The sequence below is a fragment of the Biomphalaria glabrata genome, chromosome 4 (assembly GCF_947242115.1).
Source record: "Biomphalaria glabrata chromosome 4, xgBioGlab47.1, whole genome shotgun sequence".
In the NCBI taxonomy this organism is placed as follows: Eukaryota; Metazoa; Mollusca; class Gastropoda; family Planorbidae; genus Biomphalaria; species Biomphalaria glabrata.
The window spans coordinates 53,179,847-53,200,471 of NC_074714.1; the positions used below are offsets into that span (position 1 = coordinate 53,179,847).

The window sequence follows — 20,625 nt, forward strand, 5'->3', positions numbered from 1 at the left end:
ATAGATGAAGCCGCGACATCCGACACTTTAGATATCTTCTTTGGCGACACTTTGAAGCCTACGACCTGGTATGGTGACTAGAACTTTATAAATTTTTGGGTCCCCTTCATACCGTAGCTGAATGTAGTGTGGGATGGGTGCATCTTTTTTTTGCTTTGATGAAGGAAACCCACTTGTCCGAAGCACCTATTTTCGTCACCTCCACCTTGGATCCTTGCTCTGCAAATGTTTCTATGATTTCAACGATCTTGGTTTTCGCAATTGAAGGCGATACCCAATGTAGGGTAATTTTCAGCCTTTCTTCCTCTATTGGGAAGATCTCAACCTTGAAGGAAGTCTCACTACCGAAAGACTTACCAACAAGTCTGTCTCTTACTTTCGCAGTTGTTGGTACCAAAAACCATGTATAAGGGTTTTCAAACCTATATAATGCTGTTACTTCAGCAGCTGACAACTTGAGAGCCTCTAAAGGGCTCCCAATAGAAGATTTCATGGCGTTATTGCCAGATAGTTTCAACAGGAGAGTACCCTTCGGGTGGACAAGACCACCCTCTAAGTCCTTTTTTTCAATCAAAAAACGTCGGATAAGACATTCTTTGAATGAATGCACAACAATAACAAAAGGAACAGGAAATAAACAATAAAGGAAGTATGACGCGATTGGAACGCGACCGACTCGAAGAAAATAACAAATATGAAGAAGAACGCAAATTTAACACTGCAATTAGAAAATTCAACTATATTGATATACTCCCCTGACAACTGAACACAGGAGCAATCAAAACTCCTAAGCCAGAAACAAAGAGCGTCCAAAATCCTGCAAACAATGCATTCGAATTCACTAGATCCAGAATACAGATAAAGTATCCGCCATCTTGAAATACCAACAGGAGAAGCTTCCAAATAAAAGGAAGTAGCAATGCACTTTCTATATTTAGTTATTTAACGTAGTAAAACAGGTTGAGCTATACACTTATACACTATCAGTACATTCGTTTCTTGTGACAATCACAGCTTAAAAAAAAACAACAAAAAAACACTAACTGGAGACAAAGTCACGTGGAGATAATTGAGCAAGGCCGGCTTAACGAGAGGTGAAATAGGGCTCGCCTAGAGGAATCACGATTCACTCGTCTCCTGGTTAAATTTTTTTTTTAATTCTGATATATTGAACATAATGAAGGTGCACTAGTCAACTGATTCCACGGCCTTGCTGAGCCTTGATACGTATGATGTGCTAATTACTTATTTCTCACGCTAAACGGGCCCACGGGGGAGGGGGGCCTTCGAATGAACTCCGATCTCTTTGAAGTTACCCGACTGTCGGATAACGCTAGAGTTATTGCTGCTTGTCGCAGACATCAGTGCCGGCTTCAACTTTCCTGTTGCCTCTGGGGGGCCACGAAAAGGTGGTTCGAAAAAAAAATCCGATGAGAATAATTAGTCGATGAGTGACTTAGTGTGTACTCACCTACAGCGTGTTTGACTGACTAGTGCAGCAATAGGAGGACTTGACTGAGGATAGCAAAGCTACCCACATAAGAAATAGAGAGAACGGAAAAGAGAGAAATAGTGGACAAGAGAGAGAGTGGACAAGAGAGAGAGTGGACAAGAGAGAGAGAGTGAACAAGAGAGAAAGAGTGGACGAGAGAGAAAGTGGACAAGAGAGAGAGTGGACAAGAGAGAAAGTGGACAAGAGAGAGAGTGGACAAGAGAGAAAGAGTGGACGAGAGAGAGTGAAAGAGTGGACGAGAGAGAGTGGACAAGAGAGAGAGTGGACGAGAAAGAGTGGACAAGAGAGAGAGTGGACAAGAGAGAAAGAGTGGACAAGAGAGAGGGTGGACAAGAGAGAGAGAGTGGACAAGAGAGAAAGAGTGGACGAGAGAGAGTGGACAAGAGAGAAAGAGTGGACGAGAGAGAGTGGACAAGAGAGAGAGTGGACAAGAGAGAGAGTGGACAAGAAAGAGTGGACAAGAGAGAGAGTGGACAAGAGAGAGAGTGGACAAGTGAGAAAGAGTGGACGAGAGAGAGTGGACAAGACATAGAGTGGACAAGAGAGAGAGTGGACAAGAGAGAGAGTGGACAAGAGAGAGAGAGAGAGGACAAGAGAGAGAGTGGACAAGAGAGAGTGAGAGGATGGAAAAGAGCGTCGAGATTCGAACTAGATATATATATATATATATAATGCATGTACTGTGTACTGAAGCATTACACAGCTTTGTGTGAGCCGTGTAGTCACGACTGTGTAAATCACATTAATACGTAGAACGCGCGGGAACAGGAACACAAGAACACACTACCTACCTTCGGACACAGGATCTATCAGCAAATAACTCTGACATGGCTTGAGTGGCAATAGCTTACCTGTCATTAGATACGCCCTCGATAGATCCCCCCCCCTGGCACACGAGTGAACAGAACGATGTTAAGCTGCGGTGCCGAATGTGGAAAGTCGGCGATGAGGCTACAGAGTGCTGGGTTTGCTTTTGTGAAACCTGTTGTTTTTTTTTTAAGCTCGGGTCTTCCAGGTTTCAAAGAAAGATGAACTTAACATTATCATTAACATCATCATTAAAATCATCATTGACATCATCGTTAACATCATCATTGACATCATTGTTAACATCATCATTGACATCATTTGTTAACTTCATCATTGACATCATTTGTTAACTTCATCATTGACATCATTGTTAACATCATTATTGACATCATTGTTAACATCATTATTAGCATCATCATTGACATCATTGTTAACATTATCATTGACATCATTGTTAACATCATCATTGACATCATCGTTAACATCATCATTGACATCATCGTTAACATCATCATTGACATCATCGTTAACATCATCATTGACATCATTATTAACATCATCATTGACATCATTATTAACATCATCATTGACATCATTGTTAACTTCATCATTGACATCATTGTTAACATCATCATTGACATCATTGTTAACATCATCATTGACATCATCGTTAACATGATCATTGACATCATTGTTAACATCATCATTGACATCATCGTTAACATCATCATTGACATCATTGTTAACTTCATCATTGACATCATTGTTAACTTCACCATTGACAATCATTGTTAACATCATCGTTTAAGCCATAGTTTAAATCGAAGTTTACATCATCGTTAACATCATCATTGACATCGTAGCGTCCTCCTTCGTAAGCATCATCATATATAGTCAAAGTTTTACTCCTTCATTAACATCATTCTAAGCTTCATCGCTACTCGTGTCGTAAAGGCTTAACTTTTATTTTGAAATCATCTTGATGAGGCCAAATTAATGGAATGCATACGTAACATCTGACCCCCCTGGGCACGAGGGAGGCTGGAGTAACTTACCATTCCAATACCACAGTGCTACGCTCCGCCTCCCTCTTTTTTTTTCGGAACCCCCCCGGGGGTACCAGTGCCGCCCTCGACGTCAAGGCGGTAGATTGGATTTGGATGCATGTCAAACTTCATAACATTTTGTTTGTTTAGAAAGCCGAGCAGCAGTTCTCCCGAGGGCGAAACTCACCCCTCGTCTTGCGACGGAATCCGAGCTTCTTGTCTGAGCCGACGAGATTCTGAATGAAACATGGCGGCCTGCACGAGATCAAATTCAAACGGGCTTAAAGCGGAAAGTCGCATTCGTCATTGCCAGAAGGCTGGCTAAAAATAGAGCATATCGTTTTAAAAATAAAAGTTCCATATAGGTCAAATATTAATTGAGGATTACCATTATGGATGTTTGTCTTTTTTTAGGGAAAAAATGCAATTTAATCACAACAATTATACGTTATTAAATGGAAGATAAAATTAACAAAATTAATTATATTTTTTAAGTTGAATAATCCGTAATAAAAGCTAATTGACTTTAAAAAATTAGATAAAGACTCAACATTAATAAATGAATTTATAATAACATTAAAAGTTTAAAACAATATTTTTAAACTAAATGTCAGGATAATTAAGGAACTCGTAGGTGGGCGATATGGGTCTGTTGTGCTATAGTCATTTTACGCAAACTTTGAAGTGGCACAATCTGCTTATTAAATCAAGTTATAACGAATGTTGACGTGTCTGTACGTACTATATCCAATCAATCCCAGGTTGAAGACCATAAGAAACTTTTGTTTTCTTTAAAATTATTATAACTTATATAAAATAAGTTGGTCATTACACGCATTTGACAAATATCTAAGCCTTATGCAAATAGCTTTCACCAAGACAAAGATGTTTGATTATGTCCCCTTTCCATATTTCCCTTACCTCCATTACACTGCCACCATTATATCTCTATAAGATATGTTAAAATCTTGCTCTACAAATGGTTGTATTTAGAACCACACGGTATACGAAAAAATGTCTCCACTTTTTATTGGTTTCAAAAGACTAAAAATAGATTTTTCAATATCGCTATCTTGTTTTTTTATAACCAACAACGTGACAGACAGACAACACAAAATCAATAACAGATATTCATTCTGGGGGGTCGCTAAACAAAATACATAAAAACGCCACACCGTGATTCTTTAGAGTTCAAGAAATCGTAAATAAATAAATGTGATATTTTCACTTTTCATATATGTGTTCGTTTGTTTGTTTTTGTTTTGGTCTTTTTTTCTTTTCTTTTAGTCTTCAGTCTTCAGTTACAAATTAAATCTCAACTGGTGACATAAAGGTGTGTCATGTTCAATGAAAATGTCAAGTCTGAGTTGGTCTTGCGGGTGACATTTGGCATTTGAGTAGCTAGCACGCGAACCATATTAAACACTGCTAGTTGAGAGACTCGGCACACATTTGCTATAAAGTCTCAGGTACAAAGGCTCGGTGGCAGCGAATTGTCATGACATAAACTGAGCTAGGTGGCAGCGAATTGTCATGACATAAACTGAGCTTGGTGGCAGCGAATTGTCATGACATAAACTGAGCTTGGTGGCAGCGAATTGTCCTGACATAAACTGAGCTTGGTGGCAGCGAATTGTCCTGACATAAACTTAGCTTGGTGGCAGCGAATGGTCATGACGAGACAGTGGTCTGCTTTAACGAGTCTGGCTAATTTCGTCTATAGCAGTTGATTACCTTTCAGTCTGTGTTCAATCTATTTATATCAAACGTGTGGATATGGGACTGAGTGCCTCCATCCGCTTGACCATCTAACAAGGGAGCTCAAGTTCTAGTCCCGATGAGTCTCGGGAAAATTTTAAAGATTTGATACGCTCTAGGTTGTTTGTTTGTTTTACATGTTTTGGATGTTCCTTCAGAGTTGACGATAGTTTACTTCCTAGTCCAAACCTCCCGCAGGACGACGGGAGATGGGAGCGGGCAGGGTCGTACAAAGGCACCTCTGTTAGCCCTGACAACACAGTGCATGGTAGACTGTACAGATGTGTAGTCTGTCACTATTTCCCGCTCGAGAAGAGTCTAATCAAGGCCAGTGATTTAATCATCATGAAGATCTTACATATAAAACTTTTATGCGTTTTTTTTTTATTTCGAAAGCAACCCTTGTTGCACAACTTCTGTTATCGTAACACCAACTTTTGGAAAACTATTGATACTAAATTAATGCCGGGTTATCAATAGCCCTTTCTGCAGGTGTCTTGTAGTAAAAAAAAAAAAAAAGGTAAAGTTCCCACTTTCAGACCTTGCGATTTATAGGGCAGATGATATAAAGGTCATCTGTTTTTTGTGGCCCATGGTTGACGAGGGTGTTGAACCCGGGACTTCTCGGTTTGGAAGCCAAGCGCGTTACCACTCAGCCACCGCATCTCCAAATGTCTCTAAGACTTTCAAACAAACCTGTGTTGTCCTGCAGACAACTATTTTTTAGCGGCTTTAGTGAGAATTCACTAACATGGCCATATGTGTCAAACATGAGCCTTCAACTCATTAGTGAGAATGTACTAACATGGCCATAGGTGTCAAACATGAGCCTTCAACTCATTAGTGAGAATGTACTAACATGATCATATGTGTCAAACATAAGCCTTCAACTCATTAGTGAGAATGTACTAACATGGCCATATCTGTCAAACATGAGCCTTCAACTCATTAGTGAGAATGTACTAACATGGCCATATGTGTCAAACATGAGCCTTCAACTCATTAGTGAGAATGTACTAACATGGTCATAGGTGTCAAACATGGGCCTTCAACTCATTAGTGAGAATGTACTAACATGGCCATATGTGTCCAACATGAGCCTTCAACTCATTAGTGAGAATGTACTAACATGGCCATATGTGTCAAACATGAGCCTTCAACTCATTAGTGAGAATGTACTAACATGGCCATATGTATCAAACGTGAGCCTTCAACTCATTAGTGAGAATGTACTAACATGGCCATATGTATCAAACGTGAGCCTTCAACTCATTAGTGAGAATGTACTAACATGGCCATATGTGTAAACATGAGCCTTCAACTTCTTTTTATTTTTGGCAATTTTGTTTTTGTACATCGATAAACGAAATAATTACAAAGTTTAAAATTTTAAAGAAGTTCCAAGATTCTGTTGTCATGTGTTTATAAGTTAACGACACCAGAGTCACTTATATGGATATGAAGTGACACCAGATTTAGGAAGGCTTGAAATACTAGTTAGTTATACAACTGACTGACTTCTGACTCCACGAGGAGTTTTGTTATGATTCATTAACCCATTTTATACTAACGAACCATGATATATCTATCTGCAAAATTACCGCATCTCTTTCGTTTTGTTTTAGCTCATTTATACGACGTCATTTTTGACGTATCGATCAGTCTCTAGTATGATAAAGTTTGTAAAAAAAATTTTAAAAAAAATGCATTACTAATGAGTTCATTGACTGAAGTCTCCTAAAGACGTCTTACCTCTGTTGTAGATAACAGAATACAGAAGGTAAACAAGAAAATACAAAACTGTTTGTAAACATACTTATTGAATTTAAAAACATTTTAAAAAGTCAGTTCTTATTTATCGTAAGCTAATACATTTTAAAAGTCAGCTCTTATTTATCATAAGCAAATACATTTTAAAAGTCAGCTCTTATTTATCTTAAGCAAATACATTTTAAAAGTCAGCTCTTATTTATCTTAAGCAAATACATTTTAAAAGTCAGCTCTTATTTATCTTAAGCAAATACATTTTAAAAGTCAGCTCTTATTTATCGTAAGTAAATACATTTTAAAAGTCAGTTCTTATTTATCTTAAGCAAATACATTTTAAAAGTCAGCTCTTATTTATCTTAAGCAAATACATTTTAAAAGTCAGTTCTTATTTATTTTAAGAAAATACATTTTAAAAGTCAGTTCTTATTTATCTTAAGCAAATACATTTTAAAAGTCAGTTCTTATTTATTTTAAGAAAATACATTTTAAAAGTCAGTTCTTATTAATCTTAAGCAAATACATTTTAAAAGTCAGCTCTTATTTATCTCAAGAAAATACATTTTAAAAGTCAGCTCTTATTTATCTTAAGAAAATACATTTTAAAAGTCAGCTCTTATTTATCTAAATATTTTTTTTTTAAAAGAACGCCTAAGAGTATCTACAATGTTATTGTTTTCATAACAAACATATTAATTTTAACTATTTTGTTTACGTCTGCTACGCAGTTCTCAAACTCTATTACTTCCCTTTCCTACTTGAAAATCGTTCTGCCAAGCGTTATTATCCATCAGAGAGAGTTTATTTATAGAATAAAATGACGAAAGAATGAACACACACAAAAAATTAAGAAAACACAAGTTTAAAAAAAAGTAAACTTTAAGAATGCACGATTTGAAAACGAAACAAAAAAAAATTGATATATTTTTTTAAAGCATGAAATGTGTTGCTAGAACGATGAAGGCCTCAGAAAATCCAGTAAAAAATAATAGAAAAGTAAAAATAAGAAAAAAGACACGAAAGGAAAAAAAAAAAGAAATAAAAAAAATTATTTTAAAATTCCGAGATTTTAAAAAAAAAGATTCAAGATTTGTCGATTTTTAATTGCACAAAAATTCCTGTTTCGTTATTGCGAGCTATTCTCGAGTGAATTTGTTTTTAATTTTTTTTTTTTAAACGTGGTTCTACAGTTTCCTTAGATCACGTCTGAAACTAATCCAACACTTGGAACATTTTAATATTTTTTTAACGTCATTTGTCTGGCTGTGCCGAGATGTTTCTATCCTGAACTATTTAACTTAATAGACACAAAATATGTTTTAAAAAAAAACAACAACTTTGATTTATTAAAAAATATTTTAGGCGGTGTCTTAGTCTAGGCGAGCCTTTCTCAAGTGGCCTTCGAGTCATAACTATTTTAACTCTTTCTCTCCTAACCGACGATACCAACGTCGATTCCACCAGAATGTGGTAAAAATTTACGGAGAGAAAAGAGTTAACAACCTTGATAAATACGGGTCAATCTAGCTAGTATGTCTCAATGTTTATGTAAAAAGACAACACGTTAATATTTAAAATATTTCAAACGACGCGATTAACATGAATGGCACCACAGAATGTGACGCACCTAAGCTGTGCCCTGTGGCTACATCTCCCCGCAGTGTCACGCCCCTGTCGAGAGCATTGCCCCCCCCCCCCCGTTAATCTTATTAAACTGGTAATTTTATATTTGTTCTGTCGCTTTTCTCTCGGCATCTAATGAAGGGTAAACAGAAAAACTGGTAGCTAACATTGGCCTGTCGCAGAACCAGAGCCTCTCTCCGAGGCGCATCCCCTCCCCCCCCCCCCTTCTCCTGTTGCATCTTCTGCTATCAATAAGCGCATCATATTTAAATTTCATGATCGATTTAGAGTGTGTCTGCTTCTTCGTCGTCTGACCTCCTCACCATCTTCGTTATTGTCTCTCCCTGTTTCTGTTTCTCATTCTCTCTCTCTCTCTCTCTCTCTCTCTCTCTCTCTCTCTCTCTCTCTCTGCAGTTCTCAAATTAAAGCCATCGCCTTGCTAAAGAATTAAGAGAAAAATAAAATTAAAAAAAAAAACATTGTTAAGGGGAGATAACTTGATGCAGATCAATTCTTTCTTGGAACAGAGTTATCTTTTTCCCAGCGTCGGAGCCATGGTGGTTAAGGGCGAGTAAACACAATTCCTATTGGGTAATCTGTGTGTTTCGAGAGACGTTTTCGTGGAGATTGGTGCGCAAATGTCATGTTTTCAAAGTCAGGTCTTTTGATTCGTTATTTCAACGTGTGATAAGAATTAAATAAATGAAAGGTTTTTAGACTGGATAGCTTCTGACATCTTTTTAAGAAAACATGGACATGATAATAATATATTTATTAACACACTATATATTAATTTTTTATTTTTTTATATATATTGTCTCCTTTATTGATTGTAATTATTTTTTGCCTTAAGTACTAAAAAAGTATGTAATGCATTATTGGTTTCTAGTCTATTAAGCACCGAATGTCGTATTGAGCAGCCAATTTTCTTCAAATGTCTTTGTAAGGCGTAGGTATCTCTCGTGTTCTTCCAACCAAGACCAGGAATCTAAAGATACTGGCATGGCATACATCAGCGGTTCTCAAACTTTTAGGCTCGGGGACCCCTTTTTACACCCCTCCCCCTAACTCTGCCGCAACCACCCCCCCCCTCCGCATACACACACAGCAATAGAAGAACGGACAAAAACAATTCATTTTTTTCGATGGTCTAAGGCGACCCCTGACAAATCGTCAATCGACCCCCCAAAGGGGTCGCGACCCACAGGTTGAGAACCCCTGGCATACATAGATACATGTGATACATTAAATATAATAGGGGGGAGGGGAGATAATGGCGAGATTGGGAACAGATCATCCATGGATTCTATACAAAGAAAGCTATAAACATGTAAAAGTTAAAATTACTCATATCTTATTTTTGTGTGTGTGTCAACCTTCATCTAATTAAGTTTTTTTCTTTTCTTTCTGTCCAGGTTAAAAGAAGAAGAAGAAGAAGAAGAAATACCGGCTTATTATCTATGGGAGACTGTACAATGACACTCGCACCGAACAAAGGACTAGCAGATGTCTTATAAATCTTGACGTGAGTTTCTCTTTAAATAGCGACACGCCCATGTGTGTGCGAGAGTGTGTGTGTGTGTGTGTGTGTCTTTCAATGTAATTCCCCCCCCCCCCTTTTTCTCTCCTCTTTTTCCACAACTGCTGCATAATTTATTCTTCCACGGGTTTATGACGGCCTTAGCTCCCCCCCCTCCAGCATCTATATTTTTTGTGTTTCTCTAAAACATCAACGCCCCCCCCCCTCTCAACTCATCCCCACACACACACACACACACACACATCAGCTTCGTTATTATCATCACACCCGCCCCCCTCCTTGTTTCATTCTTTCCTCGCCCTTGATAAATATTGTTTTTTTTTCTCACTAAAAAGGATCTAGGGGGAAAAGAAAATGTTCTCTGTAAATTTTCGTTATATTGTTCACATTCAAGCAGTTTCCCACCAACCTCAGCAGGCCGCGTCAACTCCTCATCTTCTTGAGCATCTTTTTGTGGGTGTTTTTTATTAGTTCTTGCATTCCTGAAACCTTTCTTAATGACGTCTCTCTTTTCTTTGCTCTTTCTTCACATCTTCATCACCTCTTCACACCGCATCACTCTCTGTATTCCTCTGACTGTATCTCTCTCTCTTTCTCTATTTCCCTCTCTCTCTCTCTCTCTCTCTCTCTCTCTCTCTCTCACATGGACATTGTTTTCTTTCTGTCTCTGACTATCACATTGTCTCTTTCTCTCTCTATCTCATTGTCTTTCTCTTTCATTCTCTCTCTCTCATTGCCTTTCTCTTTCATTCTGTCTCTCTCTCTCACTGCCTCTCTCTTTTATTCTCTCTCTTTTATTCTCTCACACTGCTTCTCTCTTGTACTCTATCTCACTGTCTTTCTCTTTCATTCTCTCTCTCTCACTGCCTTTCTCTTTCATTCTCTATCTCTATCTCACTGTCTTTCTCTTTCATTCTCTCTCTCTCATTGCCTTTCTCTTTCATTCTCTCTCTCTATCTCACTGCCTTTCTCTTTCATTCTCTCTCTCTCTCTCATTGCCTTTCTCTTTCATTCTCTCTCTCTCTCTCATCGCCTTTCTCTTTCATTCTCTCTCTCTCTATCACAGTGCCTGCCTCTCTCGTTTATTCTCTCTCTATCTCACTGCCTCTCGATAATCTATTTATTTAACCAACACTCTTATATTATAATATTCCAACTGCCTGTCTTTTTGTTTCGACGTTTCTCTTATACTTTTCATTCTTTTCGTCTCATTCTCTTATTATCTTATTATCCATGCTTCAAATTATTAGTGACATATCTGCTTCTAAAAGACGAGGCATGGTGTATCAAGGGTTGCACATATCTCGTGGGAGGCAAAGCCTTGTGTGTTTCTGCTTATGTCGGTGCGCGCGTGCGTGTTGGTTTCGGGGATCGCTGAAAAAAAGAAACATGGTTTAATCTTCTTCTGATTATCGCCTCTTGTTTTTTGTGGGTTTGTGGGAGAATAAGGCAGAGAAAAAGGGGGAGATAATTTGGCAATGAGGCAAAGAATGAGAGAAAAAGAGGTCAAAACAAAAAAAAAAAAAAGGAAGAAGATGGAAGGGAAAAAATTGTGAACAACAAAAAAACAAAACAAAAAAAACTGTGATTAAAATAAAAGAATACATTTTTTAAATCCTTGGATGGCAGGTTGATTAAAAAATGATAAAAATTAAAAGACATCTCTGTAGAGTGTAGACTATACAACAATATGTAGGTCATTTATTCGTATACTGCTATTAAAAATAATGCAAACACACACTACTGTTTCATTTCTTAATCAGAATGTGCGTAGATCCATCATCGACCCCAGCAAAGATTTGCAATATTTCTGTAGTTTTTTTTAAAAAGGGGTATGTACTAGTGTGTAGGGTGATAAAGTTATAAAAATATATACACAAAATATGCACTGATAAATACTCTGCTTTGAGTACCACTAAAGACGACATAACAAGCCCATAATGATGCATTTGTAAATTATATAGATGTGATACCGTTTTTAATTAACTATTTAACTACTTATTACTATTTATTGCTATTATTAATTATTTATGTATTTATTATTTATTATAGCGTCCTTTTCCCTTCTCTATATTTGTTTTTGTTTCAATACTTATCGTCTGCCGAATTTCCCCGCTTTGTTTTCTATTATGTTATAGTAACGAGTTGCTTCCCTTGCTTTTTTTTTTTTTTTATATCTTCCAAAAAAACAAGACAAATACTGTTGAACACTGTTTGACAGATAAGTCTTGCCTTTTTCTCCGACATGTTTCCTTCTTTCCATCTCGTCTATTTTTATTTTTTTTTTATAATACATTTATTTCTACCCACTCTTCCATCACACCCTGTGGCCCACCTCAACTCTTCGCCCCTGTAAACGAGTTGATTGATTGTTTGTGCAAGTTTACCGTCGCATGCTGTTTTTTTTTTTTTTTGTCTTTTTCTGAAACAATTACAAAAAGAAAAATGGAAGAGGAAGTGCATTTCGGGAATGATGTTTAAGAGGGGTGGGGGGTAGGCGTCTCGTCAGCACCTGGGAAACTTCAGGTTGCTGCACACTTGTCTCTCTCGTCTGCTCAATGTTTTATCAATGTACTTACTTAATTTATGGATTTGTATGTGTCTAGCTCTTTAGTTGGGTCTAGTCAAGTTGAAATAGAACTAGATGAGTTGAAATGGGTGCTGTTGAGTTGAAAAGGGGTCTAGATGAGTTAAAATGGGGGCTGTGGGGTTGAAAGGGATCTAGATGAGTTAGAATGGGTGCTGCTGAGTTGAAAGGGGTCTAGATGAGTTAAAAGAGTTGAAAGGGGTCTAGATGAGTTAAAATGGGTGCTGTTGAGTTGAAAGGGGTCTAGATGAGTTAAAATGGGTGCTGTTGAGTTGAAAGGGGTCTAGATGAGTTAAAATGGGTGCTGTTGAGTTGAAAGGGGTCTAGATGAGTTAAAAGAGTTGAAAGGGGTCTAGATGAATTAAAAGAGTTGAAAAGGGGTCTAGATGAGTTAAAATGGGTGCTGTTGAGTTGAATGAAGTCTAGATGAGTTGAAATGGTTGCTTTGAGTTGAACGGGGTCAAGTTGAGTTAAAATGGGTGCTGTTGACTTGAAAAAGGTCTAGATGAGTTAAATAGGTTTAGTTTCATGTATAAACTGATCATAGATCACACAGATGTACTAACTTCGATGTTAGCATCTGGGAAGACCCTAGACCGCATTATTAATAGAAAGAGAAATTCTCAAATTTAGTAATTGACTGTGAAAAAAAAAAAAGGGTAATCAGTTGTAATGACCTCAGCTCTGCTAGAAATGTGAGCCAAAGAAAAATGGCTGGCTCCTCTACTACGAAACCAAAGACACCTTTACCTACCTTGTATGTGGACGGGAATACCTCTCTTGAATATGGCTCTACTGCTCACCATGGTCGTTCTACGAGTGCAAAGGTCAAAATCTTCTAATTTTCACAAATTTCACAGTATATGTAAAGTAAATGACATTTCCCAGACCTTGCGATCTATCGGGCAGATGGTAAAGGTTATCTTTTTGCATGACGGACTGTTTACGAGGGTGTCATGAGGCCAGCACGACGACCAACCGCGATTTTTTTTTTCAGCCAATGTCAGGTATTCAATAGCGATGGTGGACACAGGGGCGTGTCCTAAGAAACCCGAAGTTCAAAATCCCAAATCGAGCGTGAAATCTCTCGGTTTGGAAGCCAAAAGCTTTTCCAGTCACAAAGAGTTCGAATCCAGGAGAAGACTGGGCATTTTTTTATTACAAGATCTTTAGAGCGCCTCCGAGTCCACCAAACTTTAATGGATACCTGACATTGGTTGGGTAAAAGTAAAGGAGCTTGGTCCGCTGGGCTGGCCACATAGCACCCTCGTTATCGGTGGGTAGCAGAAACAGATGACCTTTACATCGCCTGCCCTATAGATCGCAAGGTCTGAAAGGGAAAACTTTATTTCATTTGAATAAACTCATTGAAAATACTGAAATATTTTAACGTCATATTTAATTTTTAGTTTTCATTCATTTTAAAAACATCAAAAACACAACTAGACAGAATTTGGCTGTTTCAAGGGTGTTGAAGTTATGGCAATTGGCCCCTGGGCAATGTATGTTTCATGCTAACTCTTGTTATAAACTTGGTCGATCTACTCCATAGTTTGAGATCCACCTTTTTATATAAGACGCCTGTTGTTTTTGTTGTGTTTTTTCTGTTGCTTTATTGCATGATTAGTGAAAGTGATATTTGGGTTAAAAACAAATTTTATAAATACATTTTTAGTAACGATCTTATCATCCCGCCTAATATTTAAGTCAATTTTTCTGGAATTTAAGACATATTTTTTTTTCTTCGCTATTTTTTTTGGAATCATGTTTAAATATTCATTCCACAGTCACGACTTATTCATTAGTAACTTTAAACTCCAGACATTTACAAGTGAAATCTTTAACAAAAAAAACAAACCTTTCTACTTTTACATTTCACCAAAATTATCTTTGCATTATTCATTGTCTTACGTATCATTATGTACTGACTGTGAATCTGTGATAACTCCGATTCCGATACCTGAGTATTGTCAGGCTAAAGTATCGAGTACAAACATGATTCCGATTCAATACTTGACTAATCTTCGACTTAAGTATCGATTGTAAACATGATTCCGATACTTAGCTAGTCTTAGACTAAAGTATCGAGTGTAGGTTGAAATATACAGTACTTCTGTACAAGTCTCGAGAAATGTCTCTCATTTAAAATTGTAAAACTTCGTTTGTTCACAAAGTCCATCAACTGTGATGACATATATTGACCTACTTTCGCGAACTCAGATAATCTCTATAGACTTCACCTACGAAAAAGACCCGAAAATAGGGTCAAGGTCAATCATATTCATAATTTCGTAATCACACAGAATCTCGTTCTAAAAAACATGTTAAGGATAAAAGTTTTTATACAAAAATTCGAATTCATTTCTTTTTGTTTGTAAGTTGCATGGTGCCATGTCTACATATGTAATATATTGTGTTATTTATACATGCATTTTTCAGTTAGTATGATGGCTGTTTGAAATTTGAATAATACTTGCCCATAGCTTTCACTATGCCGAACACTGATTTCTACGTTTCATTACTGTACCCTATAGCTCTCCTGTGCCGAGCCAATGGTCAAGAGGACTACCAAAGCATTGTATTCGCTTTCATCTATTTTAATGCATCAGGAAACAATTCAGTGTACCACTGCAACAAAGCCTACAATTGTAATCTTCTTCATCGACTAATGCCCCAAAATACATGACCTTTCCGCGTCGAGGTCAGAGGTCATCTAAGTTTAACCTTTGCGGGGGTCACCTAAGTTTAACCTCTGCGAAGGTCACGACCGAAACACATGCTAATTTACTAACTCTCTCTCTATTTTTTTTTCCGACAAAAAATGCCAGACAAAATATTAATGTCTTATTGTCCTAAACTCGTGTAATGCTCGTTTTGTCGTGATGCCTTAAGCGCGTGCGCATAAATAAATTAAAAAATGTAGATATATAAAAGAAACCTCACACTAGTCTGATATATACTTTTAAAAAAAAATAATCTTTAACCATTGGATCGATTCGCAGGAAAAAAAAAATCGTATTTTATCTTTAAAAAAAGTACACCCATGTTGCTATACAACTAAGTGGAATTAGATCAAACATAATCTCTAACAGAAACTGATGCACTGAGCAGACGATTATTGTGTTAATATTATATTGAGTCGGAGGGGTGGAGGGGGGAGGGGAATTCAAAATGCAGTAGCGATGACGTCATTTCTGCCTCGCCCTCACTTCCTGTTCCAGTCAGAAGCTTTGCAAATGATAGACTTTTTTTTTTCTTTTCATCCTTTGAAACTGTTTGTGGCGGTAACCATTAAAGTATCTTTTGGTCTTCTGGCGGGAAAGTCTGTCCGACAGAGTGTTCGTGTGTCTGCTTGGCCAGAGAGTCTGGCTTCGGACAAAGCGTCTGCCGCTACTGCGGCCAGGTTGTTTTCGTCAAATTAAGAAATAAAGAGTTTCCAGCAGACCTCCGCCGTCTGCCTATATCATCTTTTATTAGCATCTGTTTGTTCGGTCGTCTGCTAGATATACTTTCATTTTACATTACATGGTATCGCTGAATAGGTTTCTCTTCTCGTTGTTATTTCAAATGTTTTTGTTTTTTTTTGTTCAATTATTGCTATAGTTGTTTTTTTTTTCTGAATATTAATGGGGGCAGGGCCGGCCTTGGATAAGTGGCAGCCCTAGGCGAAGTGAATGAGGAAGTTCCGAATCTCTGACCTACTTTATAAAAAGTCACGTGACTGTGGTTTTATACATGGCAATATCTTCCTATGATAAGATGTAGATCTAGATTTAGTGCTAGCTTAGATCTTGTAGTCCTACTAAATAATCATAAAAATTAGTGAACTATTGTAACATACTTTTTATTACTTAAAGATGTCTAGATCTAGACTATTTTCATGTTTAAATTACAATGAAATCAATGAGGTCATTAATGTAAACAACACACCCACGTGACTGAGAAGAGATCCGGAACTACCTCATTCGATGACCCAATTGAAATAGAAATATATAAAATAAACATCGAAAAATAGAATTAAGCCATTTATTTAAAACCTAATGTATTCGACAATAACTTTAGGCAGTCTCTCTACTTCTTCTCTTTAAAATATCTTTTTGAGTCTTGTGCAAGGCCCCCACTAATTGCAGCAATAGGCAGCTGCCTATTTTGCCTATGCCTAAGGCAGGCCTTGATGGGGTCTGTGTACAACATAGGCGTGGAAATTCGAGGTGGGAGCTATATAAATTAAATGTATATTGGTTGTACATCGGACTAATTCTAAAATAAGAGGTGCGGGTTGGCTGGGAGGTTAGGCGCTTGGCTTCCAAGCCGATATCTATCGGGTTTGAATCTCGGTGGACTGATGTTTGAAATTTCGTCTTCCTCACTCCAAAATTAACGTCACCGGATGTGATAATGGTTGGCTTTGAAGCACTGCTGTGCTAGCTATTACTGGTTCTAGATACTCCATATTAAAAATTGTAATTCCCCTTTTGTCTTCTACATCAATTGTTTGATATGAAATAGCTTGTAAAGTTTGTGCATATAATACATCAATATGTAAATGGTATCAAAGAAGGTATTGTAAATCTAAATTCGTAGTTTTTTGACAGTGTCTTACAGAATCCATTACAGCCTTCTGTTAAATTCTTTCATCTCAGCGCCCTCTACCGTCGAAGGTGCCGCCCTCTACCCGGGTACCTACGTATTTTTCTCACAGTCTCGGGCCATAGGGAAAAACTATTACTTGCTCCATTTCCCGCCGAAAGCTTCCGCCAAGCCCCGCGGAGTCACCGTTGGTCTACCAATCACCCCCATGACGCCAGAAACTTTTTTGGCGGGGGCCAAATAAAACAGCGGGGACGAATTGATAAGAGCGATAACTCCAAATTATGACGCCAAGGACCATAACTTTTCATCCCGACGTTTCCCGGAGTCTGGACTGGAAAATGTTCTTGTGTATTTTCCAAACACATTAAATCTTTCTGGTCTATGTTTTTTATATATATATATTTTTTTAAAAAACCTAGGAAGTTTTTGTTCACACGATATGTAAAAAAAAAATACAAGCAGGTATTCTGGAAAAATATCTTATTTTTATATCTTTTAATATTATTAAACCCTTTTACCAAAATTATGACAAATGACTGTTTGAAAGATAACTCACTTATGCCATCTACTACATAGGCTAGCACTATCTGAACTGGAGAAAAAAACAACATAGAAACACGGGGGAAAAAAACATAGATAACCACAAATTTCTTTGCACTTTAAAAATGATTTCCGGAGTTATGAAAATAACAACGATATATTTAACAATAATGTTAGACTTCTCGGATTACCGTATACTACTAGATTCAATGTTCGGCCCTTAAGGTTCCCTCACTTCTGCCACCAAAGTTTGAGCTAATATTTTATGTTCTGTAGTGGGAAAACAGGGAACAAGATTGAAGTAATGAGAAAATTATCAATAAAAACATTGTGCTATAATATCCTTCTGTAGGAGGCGCTTAATAATTAGGATTAGGGGGACACAAAAAAAAAGGTTTTGATGCTGCTGGGAAAAAGAAAAGGGGGCTGGGGTTCGAATCCTCTCCCTTCCATTTACCCATGAACCTCAACCACTTGTAATATAAACTTGTCCAACAATTGTCTGTTTTATGGGGTTCAACTGTTAACTCTGATGTGAGCTTCCAACACACGATCCAGCACACTGATTTATAGCAAGGGTTAAAAATAAAAAGGTTGATGTGGAAGGGGGATAGTTATGGACTGAGAGGGCGCTAGAAAAATGTGTAGGTCGCAGGGCTGGGGGCTAGACTATTTGCTGAACTCGGCTCTGGGAGTTTCCATGTTTGCTTCAGCCAGCGAGTAGATGGACTAAAAAACCGCTCCTTGCAATCAGCCAAATTGTGTGCGCGAGCATGTGGCGAGGTTTATGTAGTCTGCAAGTCAGCAATACAAGTGAACCTCTATGGGGGTGGAAGGACTTGGAGCAGGGGGTTTGGGGTATGGCGTTCACTCAGAGCCAGTCTGTAAAATATATAGGCTACAAGAAGATGTGGCTTTTCCACAGACTATTGATTGATACTGGGCAGTGGGCACAAGGTTAAACTATGTAACATGGGGGCCGTGAGATTATAATTTGACAGGGCATTTCCAGTCTATGTTTTAACAGGACATTCACAGTCTTAACAGGACATTCACAGTCTGTTTTAATATGGCATTTCCAGTCTAGTCCTTGTTACCTAAACTTTTCCCATTAAATCAAGTTAAAATTAAATGCATTTGCTTATTTCGATATTATTCAAGAATCGATTACTTCGATGTCCACACAGATTCTAAAATGTGAAAATAAAAAAAAAATATTCCAGTCTCAACTTATCTTGGAAATACATTTGTTTAAAATTTGTTCCGAAGTGTTAACAATTGATTAATTTTTGGTGCATGTCTGGTATCGATCTTTCTTAGAATTTTTAAGATTTTTAAGATATCGATTCTTTGCGATTTTTGAAAGTTAAATTTAGTTTTTAATTGAATTGACTCGATTATTATTCTTGTATTGTTTCCAGGCTTGAAAAATGGCGAACTTTTACAGACACACCGCAAACTATTTACCCATGCAGAACCCCCCCCCCAAACTAATTTTTTCTTTTTTTTTTTTCATATTTTTCTTAGCAGCTTTTTTCCCAGTACAGATTCTATCAGTGTCTTACATTTTGATTACATGCATTCACATGTCTTAGCAGACGACAGGAAAACGTCTGCTTACTGGGACTGGCGAGAGTAACTGGAGTCTGGCGAGAGTGAAAATGACTGAGGTCTCTGACAGTTGTGTGTTTACTTACAGTGAGCACTCAACACTGTGACGCGATCGTGCGCGTGTATTCAGTGTAATTATGTTAGAGATGTAAGTTCTGGGGAATAACAAGTGAAAGAGACACATAGAGAAAGAGAGAAATAGAAAAAGATAGTAGAAAAGAGACGAAAGAGAAAGTGAAAGATTTGACTACGTGATTAGGTTATATACACAAACGTCTGTGGCATTTTACGTCTCAAGAGACGATCTTTTCCCCTTTGCAACTTCTTGCTTGTGTGACTAAAGAGGCTAATTATAATGTAATCTTGACTACTTAGTTAGGGTTACAACGCATACATAATTAGTAGTCTTTGAACTTCACATTCCTATTTGAATAGCACTCATGAAGACCTACCCGCTAAAGTTATTACTTATACCATAAGATGTACATTTTATTGACCTCGCTTTGAGCTCATCATTTAGATCCTTGACTGAGGCTGAAAGACTCTGAAACTCTGTGCAGTCAAAGAAAATTTTATTCCGACATCTGAAGACCAGAATTTTCTCGAATATTTCTTCAGCTAAAAGTTTTCTCACAATTCCTGTTATGCAGAGCAGAGCCGCAGCATATTCCGTTTTATAACATATAAGTTGATATAGCAGCCACGTCAAATGGTGAGCACTCCCGAGAGGAACTTTCCCCACGTGATGCATTTTTGTCACTCCTGTGGAGCGTCCCAGGATTCGCGCCATCTGATCTGCCTTCTCCCATGTGCAAGCGCGTGTGTTTCAATTAGCACGTGTTGCACAGTCTCCTTGGAAGTGTTTTGCTCCACTCACGACTTATTTAATTACTGCTGCTGACTTAGGCGCGTCTTTTCGTCTACTGTAAATGTTTTTTTGCAAAGCTGTCTGTCTGTCTGTCTGTCTGGTAAAAAGCTTGAACATGTTTTTACTCCCATTTCCTATTCTTGGATTAAGTTAAAACTTTGCACAATTATTCATTAAAATAGTTTAAATTTGATTTCATGGCGTCTTTTTGAAGCGGACCAAAAAAAAATAAAAAAATTCTACAGATGTTTCAGTAAGGGAAGCCAACCTACGCCGCACCTGATTGACACAGATATATGATGTTATTTTGAGTTATGTGGCGTGACACTGTGCGCAAAACAGCTCGAGGACCGCTGATTCAGAACGCTA

The 20,625-nt window shown here is 37.5% G+C and overlaps 2 protein-coding genes across 5 annotated transcripts in view; one reads left to right on the forward strand and one right to left on the reverse strand.

Annotated features, from left to right (window-relative positions):
* LOC106069686 (plexin-B-like) overlaps nt 1-20,625 on the forward strand; it is a 237,934-nt gene that overhangs the window by 68,108 nt on the left and 149,201 nt on the right. For all 4 annotated transcript variants that reach the window (XM_056025494.1, XM_056025495.1, XM_056025497.1 and 1 more), the window contains exon 4: nt 9,933-10,042. The gene's annotated coding sequence lies outside the window, so the exon portion shown is untranslated. The remainder of the gene's footprint in view (nt 1-9,932; nt 10,043-20,625) is intronic.
* Nucleotides 2,663-3,112, reverse strand: LOC129925987 (coiled-coil domain-containing protein 1-like). The gene has a single exon (XM_056027598.1). The coding sequence runs from the start codon at nt 3,110-3,112 to the stop codon at nt 2,663-2,665; it is 450 nt and encodes a 149-aa protein (XP_055883573.1).

Bases quoted from the DNA above. Each gene is read 5' to 3' on its own strand.
- LOC129925987 (XM_056027598.1), bottom strand. From the start codon at position 3,112: ATGATTGTCAATGGTGAAGTTAACAATGATGTCAATGATGAAGTTAAC.